Source organism: Squalius cephalus (genome assembly GCF_949319135.1).
Source record: "Squalius cephalus genome assembly, chromosome: 7".
Lineage (NCBI taxonomy): Eukaryota > Metazoa > Chordata > Actinopteri > Cypriniformes > Leuciscidae > Squalius > Squalius cephalus.
Window position 1 is genome coordinate 38,887,584 of NC_137128.1, and position 15,325 is coordinate 38,902,908.

The 15,325-nt window shown below is 35.8% G+C and overlaps 2 protein-coding genes across 2 annotated transcripts; both read left to right on the forward strand.

Annotated features, from left to right (window-relative positions):
• Positions 1-863: 863 nt before the first annotated feature.
• Positions 864-8,145, forward strand: chrng (cholinergic receptor, nicotinic, gamma; the record flags this gene model as incomplete). The annotated part of the gene is made up of 12 exons (XM_079876463.1): positions 864-943; positions 2,077-2,213; positions 2,296-2,340; positions 2,424-2,545; positions 2,891-3,046; positions 3,137-3,234; positions 4,474-4,674; positions 5,062-5,176; positions 5,965-6,079; positions 6,316-6,562; positions 7,661-7,794; positions 7,954-8,145. Exons 1-12 carry the CDS (start codon positions 880-882, stop codon positions 8,143-8,145), a joined length of 1,626 nt encoding a protein of 541 aa, XP_079732589.1. The 5' UTR covers positions 864-879.
• A 580-nt stretch (positions 8,146-8,725) lies between these two features.
• Positions 8,726-14,372, forward strand: LOC307162231 (phospholipid scramblase family member 5). The gene is made up of 8 exons (XM_079877440.1): positions 8,726-8,777; positions 9,945-10,212; positions 10,521-10,595; positions 11,224-11,416; positions 13,044-13,155; positions 13,244-13,343; positions 14,197-14,255; positions 14,333-14,372. The coding sequence occupies exons 1-8, from the start codon at positions 8,775-8,777 to the stop codon at positions 14,357-14,359; spliced, it is 837 nt and encodes a 278-aa protein (XP_079733566.1). The 5' UTR covers positions 8,726-8,774; the 3' UTR covers positions 14,360-14,372.
• Positions 14,373-15,325: the final 953 nt, after the last annotated feature.

Below are 15,325 nucleotides of genomic sequence, written 5' to 3' on the forward strand. Positions count from 1 at the left end.
TGTATATTTTTAATTTCTGAATGAATCTTTTTTTAACAAAGTTGAGTGAATAATTAAAAGACTCAAAAAAGATTGTATCCCTCTAAAAAAGACAGCGACCGCATCTTTAACCTTTTTTTGTTGTCAGAACTCATTGGAAAAAATGGACAGGAATCCCATCTTAAACCATACATTAGACTAAGTGCAGCTGTCATACATTTATGTCATTAGAGATGCGATGCCATTAGGTTTAAAATAATACACTAGAGGACGTGATCCCCATTAGCACCCCATAACCCACAGTACAACTCCTGCTCACACACTCAAACATTCCAGAAAACAGAAGATTGTTAGTTTTCTAACATGAATAATATCTTCACTAAAACATCTAAAGATCGTGATTGGAAATAAAACCAACTTCCAACTGTAAATTGATGAATTTATGGTGTTGTGACCCGGTTTGTCTCCGGTCATTAGACAATAATGAACACAGGGCAGCTGATGACGTGTGTCACTTCACAAATCATGCCCGAGATACCAACTGTGCACTGACCTACGGGAAATACTGTAACCCTACCTTATCTTTCTGCTATTCATCAGAGACAGACAGACGGAGAGAATACAACCAGTTCATGTGACCTCGCTTTGAGGTCTTTGGTGTGTGTATGTGTGTGTGTGTGTGTGTGCGTGTGGATGTGTGTACAGAGACAGCTGAGAATGTGAGGAACTATATGGGCACAGACTCTGGGCATTCTGAAAATAACAATGAGCTTTGGAAGTTTGGAACCACACCTATTTTTCCCGTAACCCTGTTCCTGTTCCTAAACAACTGTTTCCCTCACACACTGACCAGGTGCTTGAGAACCATCCTTTACTAACGCTTCTCTGAGGATATCAGACATGGATCAGATCTCTCCATCCACAACCGTCTGGTTATGGACCCTGCTATCTCTCTTCATCTCAGGTAAGACTATGTGTTTGAGTTAATGGGTTTGTTCTAAAGCTTTGTTTTGAAATCCAGCTAATGAGTGAAATCCAGTTCAGCACATGCAGATTGTCACAAAAAAATATGTTGTAGAAAGTAAGTCTTTTATGGCACCACTGGTCTCTATGATAATTTTTCTGCTATAATGTGTTAAGTGTTAAAGTTACTGAGTGTCAGCTTGACAAACAGGCTGTTAAATAGGGTGTCAAATCCTTGTTGATTTACACAAGTATTACATGTCTCTAAGTGTGTATCTACTTTGGGATTGTTTTAATTGTGAAGGTGTAAAGCGTACATACACAGATCAACCAAGACTAAAGTTCAATAAGAATACTTTTCTGAAAATAGAATAAATCGAAAAACTGAAAATTTGGAACCCATAGGATTAAATACAGCCATTAAATACATGACCCATTAATGGTGTTTGGACTCAATTCACTCTTAATACATATACGTATGAATGTCATTGCATTACATACTTAAATATCAAAGTAAGTTGCATCAGCATATACTGTAAGTGCAAGAACTCAGGAACTAACTTAAGTTTTCTGATACATTTTTTATTTTAAAGTGCTCTCAAGATTTTTTGCGGATGCATGATCTCATTTGCAGGTGTAGATTTTCATAGTTTAATCCAAATAATTATGCATGAATTTTTTTTGATAATTTACAATCTTGAAATTGTGCTTGAGCTATCCTGAATGCAAAGGCATTCCGGGATTATTAAGTGTGCTTTAAGTGTAAATAATAGTTGGCACTGTAAAGTTCAAAAGGCATGTTTTGCTTTATGAAATTATTAGCAATTTTACATTAAAAATCATGTTTTAAAAAACATTAACATTAGACCATTTCGCTGTACTTCAGCTTTACAGAATGAAAACACTCAAAGTTGTAGTTGTTTAATGTAAGTATCGGACACAGGAACCTACATTTATTTAGTTTATTCAACAAAACATATTTTTTTGCAAATGTCCTTAACCAATTATGTGGAAAAGTTTTCCTTAATTTAATCAAACTAACATAACTTTTTTTTAAACAAAGGTAGCCTACAATCACTTTTTTGACAAATAATAAAATGATGGATTAGATTGACAGTCGTTTGTCTGTTTTAGATGTGGTTTGTAACCTGGAAGGATCTCTGCACAGAGATCTAATGGTGGGATACAACAAGAACATACGACATATGGATCACCACGGTGACATCACCGATGTAAAGATCAAGATGACCCTCACCAACCTCATTTCTCTGGTAAAACTCTGCATGTGTTTACACAAGGTAAATATATGTGCAATTTGTGACTCTATGGTTTATCATCTTTTTTTATGTTCAGAATGAGAAAGGGGAGACTCTCACCACTTGCGTTTGGATTGAAATGGTAAGACAAATCGCATCTGTGTATATGCCCAGTCTGAAACAGTGGTTTCAGAGCAAAATATCTTTCTTTCTCTCTCTGTCTAGAAATGGCGTGATTATCGCCTCCGCTGGGCTAACAGGACAGGGTTTGAGGTCTATGAGAACATCACCCGTATGCGTCTTCCTTCTAAAACCATCTGGCTGCCCGATGTCGGCCTGGAGAACAAGTGAGTGATTGAAGATTTTCCCAAGACATATTTTGTTGATCCTGGAACAACATTTCTGTCTGAAAATTTGGTCCTAATCCTACCCCTAAACCTAACCCTACCCATTATCCCTAAAATCAGAGGGAAATGATGGTGAATAACACTGATGTAGAAGCACCTAACCCTGGTTGTAAGTCTAAACTTGACATAAACTGTAAACTTGTCCCTCAAATCTGATTGGTTGATTGAAATGTTGTTCCAGGATCAACAAAGACACAAAAACAAACCTTTTCACAAATCTGAGTATTTTAGCCCATCAAATATGACACATACCTTTTTGTGTGTGTGTGTGTACTATGTGTAAAGTGTGGATGGGCGTTTTGAGGTGGCGCTCTACGTTAACGCTCTGATAGATCCTGACGGTAGTGTGGTCTGGTTGCCCCCTGCCATCTACCGAAGCTCCTGTGCCATCAAAGTCAACTACTTCCCCTTCGACTGGCAGAACTGCAGCATGGTGTTCAGGTACGGCTGATCCGTCTGTCCCACAGTGAGGACTGCTGGAAATACATGAAAACAGGATGATGCTGGGTTTCACTCTGATTGCTTTGGCAGGTCTCAGACGTACAATTCCAATGAAATTCGACTGATGCTGTCAGACGAGGACAATATCACTATGGAATGGATTGAGATCGATCCAGAAGCTTTCACTGGTACTAAACATTCTGTTGGGCATTATTTTTCATCATAAAGACTTTGCTCTTTCTGTAAAATTCAGTTGGTCTTTGTTATTTGACTTGTAAAACCATGGTTAACTGCTGTGAGTTAAAGTCAGTAATTTCAAAGTCCTTTTCAGGGAAAGTCTGTTCACTCAGCGGCCATATAATGGGACTGCGCATTAGCTTGGTCTAGCCTGAAAAAATACAGTTCTTTATCATGATTTGAGCGTTTCGAAACAAAATTGTTACAGTTGTTCAGGTTTCTTTGGTGATTTCAAGTATGAAATTTAATCGTAGGCTTGGCCAACAATTTTAGAGAATTTCCCCATTCAAAGAGATGGGAGCTGTTGCATGCCTGAGAGGCGTTTCAAAGATGGCCGCTGAGTGAAATTACTTGCCTTTAAGGGACTTTGTTCTAACAGCAGCTGCAACATTTTTTTTTTTCACAATTAAAAAGGTCCATTGTCAATAGTGCAGCTATGAGTGAAGCACAGCTCAAACACAAGTCACTTTCAAATCAAGCAACTTTCTGATAATAAACGCAGCAATTTCGAGTGCAATTCTGCATTAGGAAATCTTTCACCCTCACGCGATATCCTAGATCGCGTGGATTCCTATTAAAATGGATTTTTGCCGTGAAAATTCGCAGAACATTGGTAAATGGGACCAGACTTCAGTTGTTTTTTAGCATATTGCTATGACGTTTTTGTTTGACAATTTTTGCGTAAATACAATTAGGCTTTTTAGAAAAGTAATATCAAACTCTAACCCAGAAAAAACTTGTTGACATCTGATTGTCTAACCAAGCCTCACAACAACAAAAGATACAGAACAATTTACACACCAAAGTTTAATGGTGAGATAGGGGTTTTAGATCTCTGTCTCTCAATTAAAATTTTCAATTCACATTTATTTATATACCGCTTTTCACGATACGCATCCTTTCAAAGCAGCTTTACAGAAGATGCATGTTTTTACGGTACAATTAATCTGTTATCAGAGGGGTGACTGTGTCCAAGTAATGTCCATATGTCTAGAATTGTACAGTCATTAAAGCAAGGATTACTGCTGTGATCATAATGATTACAATATATGGAAAATCTGGCAGTTTTGTATGTTGATTCAGAGTTGATTATAAGTTTGAGGAATAGTAGCGTTTGCCTCAGCAAACTACACTAAAACTTATAATTTTGCTCATTAACATGTATTTTGTCCTGTGCCCTGATTGGCCAGAGAATGGGGAATGGATTATTAAGCACCGCCCTGCTAAGAACATTGTGAATAAGCGATACAGCCCAGATGAGTTGGAGCGCCAGGAGATCATCTTCTTCCTCATCATCCAGAGGAAACCACTGTTCTACGTCATCAATATCATCGTGCCCTGTGTCCTCTTCTCGTCTCTTGGGCTACTCGTCTACTTCCTGCCGGCCAAAGGTCAGACAGGCTCCATAACGAATGCTAACAGATGTTACAGTGGTCGCTATCCAACAGTTCTTAGGGATACAGAGGATTCTCTGGAGGAAAAACAAACTAAACACGAAGTGGGTCTGGTAATGTCAATCAGGGCCATTGACCAGGGGGGATAACAGGAGAAACTTGTGAATAAATGTTTTTTATCCATTTGATGATAAACATTATGATAATAAAAAAAAGTGAATTAGTAACTTTTTCAATAAGAGATCTATTTAATCTAACAAATCAGGAGACAATGTCATTCAGTGAAATAGATCCCTCTTTCTCCATGACTGTTGATAGTGGCAGCTGACTGACTGGGTTATGATCAGTGTGATTATTGATGATTTAATTGTTTGTTTTTATTAGCTGGAGGACAGAAATGCACTATGACCATTGCTATACTGCTCGGTCAGACTGTCTTCCTGTTTCTTATCGCCAAGAAAGTGCCAGAAACCTCCCAGGCTGTTCCTCTCATTGGAAAGTGAGTCTCATCACACCTTTTCAGCCGTTTCAGATAAACTTGTATTAATTGTGTTTAATAGAAGATAAAACATACACTATCGTTCAAAAGTTTGGGGTCAGTAAGGTTTCTTGTCTTTAAAGAAATGAATACATTTATTTAGCCAGAGCCATAGACTGTAAAAAAATAGCGCATTAAATTGACATTAAGTTGCGCATAAGTGACATTTACATTGTGAAATAAATAAATGCTGTTCTTTTGAAATTGATAGTTTTCAAAGAATCCTGAAAAATAGTATTTTAAGCAGCACAACTGTTTTCAACATTAACGATAATAAGAAATGTTTTTTAAACACCAAATCAGCATGTAAGAATGATTTCTGAAGGATCATGTGACACTGAAGACTGGAATACTTTGCCATCACAGGAATAAATTATATTTTAAAATATATATTAACAATGAGCCAGTTATTTTCAATTTTAATCAAATAAATGGAGCCTTGGTGAGCATAAGAGATTTTTTTCAAATACATTAAAAAATCTTACCAACCCCAAACTTTTGAACGGTGGTGTACATTGGAAAAGTACTGTAGTGTCTGTAGATAGTTTGCACATATTTCAAACCAGCCAATCAGATTAAAGCTTGGCAGCTTGAGAAAGTTGCCATTTTTAATGAGCAATATATGTCAGATAGTGAACAGATTGTGGGAGATCTGTGTCTTTGTGGTCTAATGTTAGCATAAGAGCTAATTCAGGTAGTGAAATGGTGCTGTTCTAGCCCCCCTTGAGAAATGTGTGTTTTTCTGGCAGGTATCTGATGTTTGTGATGTCCGTGACCACAATAACTGTGATGAACTGTGTGGTGGTGTTGAACGTCTCTCTGCGAACTCCAAACACCCACCCCATGAGCAACACCATCAGAAAGGTAGCCTACAACAGAACTGTCTAACCACCTTTTGTCCAATCCATAATTAAAGAATGAGTATGTTATTATTATATATGATGCTAGCAATGTGAAGGACTCGGATTTTATTCTCAGAAAACGTACTATGTATATCTTGAATGCAATGGTAGTCACTTTGTGCCAAAAGCATTTGCCAAAAGCATTTATGTAGTGCTAAGGTCTATAATGTCTTTCCCCTCCATTTTGGGGTGACCCAGGTCTTGCTGAACATCCTCCCTCGTCTGCTGAGGATGACGATGCGGCTCTGGACACCTGAGCAGGAGGAAGGGGATTTTAAAATGTTTGCCCTGGGTAACGGCACCCCGCTTCGCCGCAGGAGACGCAGCTCTTTGGGATTAATAGCAAAGGCTGATGAATATATGTTCAGAACTGCTCGCTCTGAGCTGATGTTCAGTCGACTGAAGGAGAGGAAGGGGCTGCTGAAGAACACTTTGGAGAAAATACGTGAGTCAACAGTTATGAACAAACTATACATTACCATTAAAAAGTTTTGCGTAGGTAAGATTTGCACATTTGAAAGAAATTAATACTTTTATTCTGAGTAAATGCGTTAAAATTGATTAAAAGCGACAGTAAAGACATTTGTAAAGTTACGGTTCTTTTGACCTTTATATTTATCATAGAATCTTGAATTTATCATTTATCCACAAAAATATTAAGCAGCATAACTGATAATTTCATCTTGATAATAATAAGGAATGTTTCTTGAGCAGCAAATCAGCACATTAGAATGATTTCTGAAGGATCATGTGACACTGAAGATTGGACGATGCTGAAAATTCAGCTTTGCTATCACAGGAATAAATTACATTTTATAATGTATTAAAATTGAAAACAGTTATTTTAAATTGTAGTATTGTTGTATTGTTATAGTTTTGATCAAATAAATGCAGCCTTAGTGAGCATAAGATACTTTTTTCCAAAAAAATTTTATTTAATATTAATATAATTTTAAATAATTACTGTATTCAACAGGGTTATTATCGTTAACAAACTAAAACCATTAAAACATTTCTGCTAACTGAAATAAAGCTGAAATAAAATAAAACATAATTATTAGTTAAAAAACTTTAAATGAAAATTAGAAATGTTGCCTTTGCAATATACTGAAAAAAGTTGAAGCACTAAAATTATTAACTGGAAATAAATAAAAACTAAAACTAACTAAACAAACTGAAACAAAAATCAGTTAAACCTAAATAGCATAAAAAAAGCAGACAACGCATATTAAAAACATGAAATGAAAAATAACATGAAAACTAAAAATGTAAAAAAAAAAAGAATAATCTAAATAATAATTAACTGTAATAAAGCTAAAATAAAAACTAAAACAACACTGGCATTTAATAGTGTATAAATAATTATAATAAATCTTATATAATATAAATACTAAATAATGTTGCTGGTTATATGTTATCAGTTATTTTACTGGTATTAATTAAAATGTTTCCTATTCAATACAACTAAATAATATTTTCTGCTATGTTTACGCTAAATGGTTGCTGGGCTGGCATTAATTTGCTGTTTGTGGTTTGACCTCAGAAAATGGTCAAGGAGGAAACACGGCACAGGATCTGGAATCCAGTCTGGCTTCGGCTTCAGCAGAAGTGCAGCAGTGTGTGTCTTCCTGTAAACACATCGCAGAAAGTGTCAAGCATCAAAATGACTTTCAAAGCGTGAGTCACTGTTCCAGAATTCTCCAATCATGAGGCTGAATGTGTCTTTCATTTACAAAATAAACACATTAGCAGCAAATGTTTGTGTTAGGGTTTAACTTTCCAAGAAAAAACACTTGTGTTGACGTCTGGATTCTGTTGCCTTTTCTCGTTCTGCAGGAAAATGAAGAATGGTTTCTGGTTGCCAGGGTGATTGACAGGATGTGCTTTATCGTCATGGCGCTGCTGTTTATACTGGGCACCATCGGAATCTTCCTCATGGGACATTTTAACCAGGCGCCATCTCAGCCCTTCCCAGGAGACCCCAAAAAATACCTGCCTGAAATCTCACCTGGAGACATCACCGGATGAACACGAGTTCAAAACAAAACGATAGACTCAGAGAAACTGCAGCAGAAGACTGGAGGACTTTGTTGAAGATACTCTGGAGATAAAGACCAACAGTTTTGCTGTACTGTGGGAAGGGAACTCTCAGCGCTCCAGTTTAGTTGTGCTGTAACTGAAAGTGATTCAAGGTCTCCAGAGAAGAGAGCTGGTTGGATCTGAAGCCATATGAGACATAAAATGGCTTTGATCAGTTGTTCATAATCATGAATGTCATATTATTTGCTTGTCAATCAGCTTTAATGTTGTCTAGTGATTCAGTTGATGCTTTTCTGAAAATAAAAAAAAACTGTAACCTTTTCTACTTAGAGGACAAAGATGATGTTCTGCATGCAATCGTGTGAATTGTTTCAGTTTAGGTAATATCACTCCACTACCCCCCACTAGCTTGAGGAGGATCTTCATTACATGGCTGACTGGTACTTTTCTGCCTGACAAAGAGCAGATCCGGGAAGGAGAGAGCAGGGCAGAGAGGGGGGTGTTTGGTGTAGTAGCATCACAACTGCTAACACACAGTTTCTGAAGCTGTTTCTCAGTAAAGGAAAGCCTCATTCCATCACTACTGCACCTGACCAACTAAAACCTCAGGGTCTGAAATGGTAAGAATTCATTTTGATGTGTCCATTTAGCAGCTGAATTCATATTGGTTAATGTCTTAAGGTGTCTTAAAGGGATAGTTCACCCAAAAATGAAATATCTGTCATTATTTACTCACCCTCAAGTTGTTTCAAACCTGTATGAATGGATTACAGGGTAACTGTTTTGTTACCGACAAAACTGTGTTCAGCAAAAGAAAGATATTCATACAGGTTTAGAACAACTTGAGGGTGAGTAAATGATGACTGAATTAAAATTTTTGGGTGAAATATTCCTTTAATAAGCAATGTCTCAGCGTAGTTACACAACAAACGCTTTATTATGGCTTAATCACAAACTTTTATATCAAAAGGAAAATCCATTGTCTGATTGAATATTACCCGTTATTATTTCATTTTCCCTCTTTTCTTAAATTTGTTGCTATTTTTATGGTTTCCTAAAAAAAGCTGTTTGCAAAGAGAATTTAAAAAAATCTAAAAATAACTTTGACCTTATTTATTTTCTGGTCTTTTACTGTGAAATCAGTCTTAATTTTAATATTAATTTGATCATTAAGCAATGTTATTAAACAATATAAATAATGTTGGATATATTTTAAGTAATACTAATAAAAATATGTTATTAAATAAAATGTTTCCTCTCAAAATACATTTAAATAAAGTTTTTATTATTATGTTTAGTTATTTTTATATTTAGTAGTTAATTTACCCTCTTTTCTTAAATTTGTTGCAATTTTTTTAAATAGTTTCCTAAAAAACTGGTCGCAAGTATTATGAAATGAATATGGTTATGAAATGCATAAACAATTTGTCAATACTATTTGATAATGTTCATAGTATACAATGCCAGATTTATTAGAAAGCTAGATTGGGAAACAAGCTGCATCAGGGGTGAAATGCAGAAAAGAAGAGAAAGACTTAAAAAAAATTATATATATATATATATATATATATATATATATAGTTATTAACACACTGTTTTAGTGAACACCTTTGTCTGGTGGCATTCTGATGTCCTGTTTCACACGGAAATGCATTGTATTATAAAAATAAAAGTGGTTGCAAATGGCAATTCTCACTGATTTTCATTGCCATTTGACAAATATTTGCTTTGAATTTCAATTGCAGTGTCTCTCTCTCTCTCTCTCTCTCTCTCTCTCTCTCTCTCAGGCCTTCTCATCTGTGACCGCTCAGCCTCTTCCCTTTGGTCTGGAAAGGGAGAGACACATTGACATGCTCTTCAGAGCTTTCCACAGGCAGATTAGACCTGTTGCAGACAGCCAGGACCTCACCGCTGAGCTCGGGTCTACAGACAGGAGAGGAGAGGACGAGGGAACCGGGGGGAAAGAGACGGACAGTCAGGGGAAAACACTGGGAAAACTGTCTGTTCTGAGAACAGTCACTAGACTCCACATTAATGCCAGACCTGAACTACAAGGTGTTCATTTTTGAATGCATAGTAAAATAAAACTTGTAGCTGTAGTTTGCTTTTTTGCCAAATAATTTTGTAAGATAAATACCTCAACCATGAAGTTTCGTGTTTTGTTTTTCCTTTCATTTGAAAAAATGAAATATTTCCCTTGAATTTTGATAAACAAATATGTACATCACTTTTGGCCACTACTAGAGTTTTTTTTCCTGAAATGTGGAAAAGCTTGGACATGGTTTGAAATACTCACAGAATAACAATTTCCTGTGTAAATATAAAAAGGTTTAATGGAGGTTTATCTTTGTGTAATGTCTCAGGTCCACAGTGTGTCTCCCGAAGAACATACAGCATCTCCACAGAAACCAGTGACCAGCTCTTTGTGGCTGTGGAAGGTAAATATGATACACAGGATATGTGCAGTTCTCTAATTCTCATATTGAGTGTCATTCTGTAAAGTGCTCATACAGTATTATGCTATTTTAATAGTTTTTCATTTTGTTTTGATCGACGGGTTTACATGCATTCAGGGTAAAAAAACACTTTAATTTTCATCATGTTCACTGCAGCATCACCTCTTTTCTCACAGTGTCTAAAACTGTAAAGGATTCGGTCTCTCTAATTCCCTTCTTTCCGAGAGCCTGCTCTGCTCTGATTGGTCAGATGGCCCAGTCAATGTTTGAGGGTCAAAGTAGACCATGTTCACGGGCAAATAGACTGGTATTATGCAAATGTGTGACAAACCTACACAGGTTTGTGCAGGAACTAAGGATGTTGTTTCAGGCAGTTCAGAAATGGTTCTTTCTTTTGGGAACAATTTGATTTTTTAAAACTTTGCAGACCATTTAAACAGCTATATTACACATTACATGAAAGGTAATATCCAAAAAAGAATAATTCGGGCACTTTACGATGATTTTACTCTTATTTACAGTGTTGAAGCCACCAAAACAGCCACGTCTAAACTTTGAACACAACTAATTTACACCATGAAACCTCTTTTTGTGTTCCCATCTCTGTTAGAGAGCTCATGCGTTTGTATGCAATGCTGTGGTCCAGCTCGATCCTGTTCACTACAAGGCTTTGATAAGAACGCAGATTGCGTCTTCCGGTTCGAAAGGCCCCTGAGAGCGGAGATGTGCTGGCTCGGCTGCTGCCTGATGGAAATAAGGGCCTATACACCAGAGAGAGAGTTTATTGGGACAGTTCACCAAAGGTAGTCATCAACAGAAAACCAGATCTTTGTCTCATGTATAGTTAGACAAAAAAAGCAAAAAAATTATTTAAAATCATAAAAATGTCAAATTAAAAGAAATCATTAGGACTGCACATTTCATCGAAATAATATTTGGCTTAATAGTGCAAATATCAAATCACAAAAGGCAGTGGTTTGATCTGATGCGCTGCTTGTTTCAGATTGAAGCATGACACTGTTACTTATGTGTCAGTTTCTGTGTCTCAGAGCAGCTCAGTTCACATGTAAATACTGCTCCATATCTTATAACGTGTGTCTTGAAACACAACGTTTGCAAGGATTACTTTATTTTCCCATTCGTATAACATCCAACATTTTTGTGGACATAGTTTTTCCACATTTTACTAGATTTGTAACAAGCGTCAACTGAACAAAAACATAAAGGTCTCCTTTTATTTGTTACACAAAAATAAAAGCTCAAGGGTTTAACACGGTTATTTTGCTCAACTACATCCATAAAAAAACATGTTTGTTAATTGTTAACTCAAAATGAAACCTAAAAACCTAAAACATGTATTGTTTTCATTTAGTTTAACTTATTTTAGTTTTACTTTAAAAATAACTAACACTAACACTGAAGTAAAAACTATACACATATTTAAAAAAAACCAATAACTATTAAAATTAGAAAAACAAACAATAAAATTAATAAAACTAACTAAAATAAAAAAATAACTAAAAAAAGTCTCAATCATACTAAAATAACACTGATTTAATGTTTGAAAGTGAAGAATAGTCATTTAACTAGTGTAAAATTAAATAATTATTATAATTATTAAAAATGAATTTTTAATTTAAAAGTGCTATAGCATTATTACAATAGTAGTATATTTTAATCTTCGTTCTTATACACTAATTAGAGTAAAAAATAATAATATACATTATATTATTATTATTATTATTAATTTAACATGCAAATGTGCTGTTATTGAAAATTATTGAAACATTAACTTAAAATTTAAGGGGGTACTTCAAGAAAAGATTTTATGTCAAAGGGGTTCAGTTAAAAAAATATATTTTTTTAACAAAAACCAGAATCTACACTGCATGAATCGGCTACTTAGACAGAAAAAAGTCACCCGATCGACATGTAAAACAGCTAACTGCAGTTTTTCTGTGATGTTCAGGGGTGGATTACCATGAGAGCAAAGTTGAATATTCAGATATGAACGTCCCAGTGTTTGTTAACACTCTTGGAATTCCGCTTGTTCAGTTAACTTAGTCGACCGTATCTAACTGTTGTGTAATGGATGAGGAAAACTCCTGTACTGTAAATCTATTATGCAGACAAAGCCATCCACATCATGTTTCATCATGATGCCAGCTATCCTGCAGGGTTAGATAAGGTCACCATTGTGAATCAACTAATTGTGTCAGAGTAAAAACCCTCAGTAACCTCTCTCGGATTGAATAGGGAGAGATGTGCTGAACTTTGTGGTACGAAACCAACAATATGACCTCATCCCCAGGACAGCCATGAACAAAGACCATCAGGTCATATCAGGCTATAATATCACACAACTGAACATTCACAGTCCAGAGAATCCCCTGCATTAAGAGTGTGTGTAATCCCTGAGGTGTTTGTCAGGTGGAGTATGTTCACGCCGTATTTCGAGGTGTGTGACTCTGAGGGCATCTCGGCCGTGAGGATCCAGGGCTCCTGCTGTAACACACGATGTCTTTCTGAGCAAGAGCTTCAGGTCAGAAACCCTCCAGCAGCTCATTTGCATCGCCCACCTTTTACATACTGTGCCCATTATACTCTTTTCTCATTTATTGGGGCATCAGGTGGTCTCCACTATTGGTGAGAGTGTCGGGCGCATATGGAAGAGGTGGCCTGGATATAATGAAGGATGTAACATGGATCATGAGTATTTTGGACTGGATGGTAAGATGGTAATATCCACAATCATATCATGTGGTGTACTTGTGAAAATTCTTCTCTTTTTTTACATTTAAAAATTATTTCATCACACATTATGTTATCAGCATGACAATTAGTGACCTAAAATAGTGCAGAATCTTAAACATTTCTTTATTTTATATCATCATGTTTCTATATTCACTACTGTTAAAAAGTTTGGCGTTGGTAAGAATTTCAATGTTTTTGAGTCTCTTATGCTCGCCAATGCTGCATTTATCTGATCAAATAATACAGTAAAAACAGTAATATTGTGAAATATTATCAATGTTGAAAACAGTTGTGCTGTTTGATATATTATTTAATATTACCATGCTACTTTTTTCAGGATTAGTTGATGAATAGAAAAGTTAAAAAAAATAAGAATTTATTATTTTGATAGTCAACTTTAGACATTCTTATAACTAACTTTGCAACTAATTGTCATCAAGCAGTCATCTATCTATCTATCTATCTATCTATCTATCTATCTATCTATCTATCTATCTATCTATCTATCTATCTATCTATCGATCTATCGATCTATCTATCTATCTATCTATCTATCTATCTATCTATCCATATATCCATCCGTCTATCTGTACATAGCTATCTAGCAAGCCAGCTATCTGTATAGTTTTACTAATATAGACCAGCATTCTCACTCAGAGAAGCATACAGTACAGGTTATAGGCCTGCCACCCAGATACATAGCTAATAGACTAGACTAATGACGGTTTATTTTACAACTAAAATTTATTTTTGATAATAGTGTGACTATTTTGAACTCAGCAGCTACAGCTTCAGGAGTGACTATTAAGAACATCTCTTTCTCCCTCAGTGCCTCAAGGAATGAATTTGAACACCAAAGTGCTGTTACTAGCTGCTACCTTCCTGCTGGTGAGCTGCCAAACACACAGATGCTGGTATATCATTAATATGTAACAGCTTTATTGTTTATCTTTTTCTGTTTGCAGAATCATATGTTTTTTGAGATGAGCTAAGTGGAAATGGCAACATGACAAATCTTCTGGGACATAAAAGATCTGCTTCACCTCTGAAGTGGAGTGTAAACCCAAACTATGGTAGAACTATGGTAAAACTATGGTGACACTTAACAAGATGGAGCAGTTTTCTGAGCTAATCGCATCTGAACTGGACAGTGTAGTGCACATCAAGAATCCCTGTACAGAGCCTCTCTACACCTCTATAAACTAAACACACTGAAATAGGATTTAAATGTTGAGTATTAAATTGCACAGAACATAATATTAACCCTATAGTTTCATATTTAAAGGGGTAGTATAATGCCCTTTTCACAAGATGTAAAATAAGTCTCTGATGTCCCCAGAGTGAGTATGTGAAGTTTTAGCTCAAAATACCCCACAGATATTTGTATATAGCATGTTAAATTTGTCACTTTTTGAGGGTGAGCAAAAACGCACCGTTTTTGTGTCTGTCCCTTTAAATGCAAATGAGCTGCTGCTCCCAGCACAGGGGGCGGAGCTACAACAGCTTGTGTCCTTTTACCACACACAGACATGCACTGAAAATTGTTTAAACCGAAGTCAGAAAGATGGAGAGACTCAAGAAGAAGTGAAAACATGTAGGCATCATTTCTGAATGGTTAGTTGGTGAATTTATGTAGCTTTTGTGTAGTTATCTTCTCAAGGTTCAAGGTTCAAGGTAGTTTATTTGTCATTACAATAACAGGTTATGTAATGAAATGCTTAGATCCCACCCCCACCCAACGTTTGCCATACAAATAATACAATTAAAAACCTATCTAGAATAAAAACATCCTATCACATCCACATGAATAAATAAATATACTAACAGTAAGATAAATATAATAATAGAATAAACAAAAAAACAAGTAGCCAACTATGTACAGTGTTAATAAGTGCCAGTGACCATACAAATAACATGCTAGGTCCAGTTAGCTAAGTAGCAATTGTAAAGTGAAATGA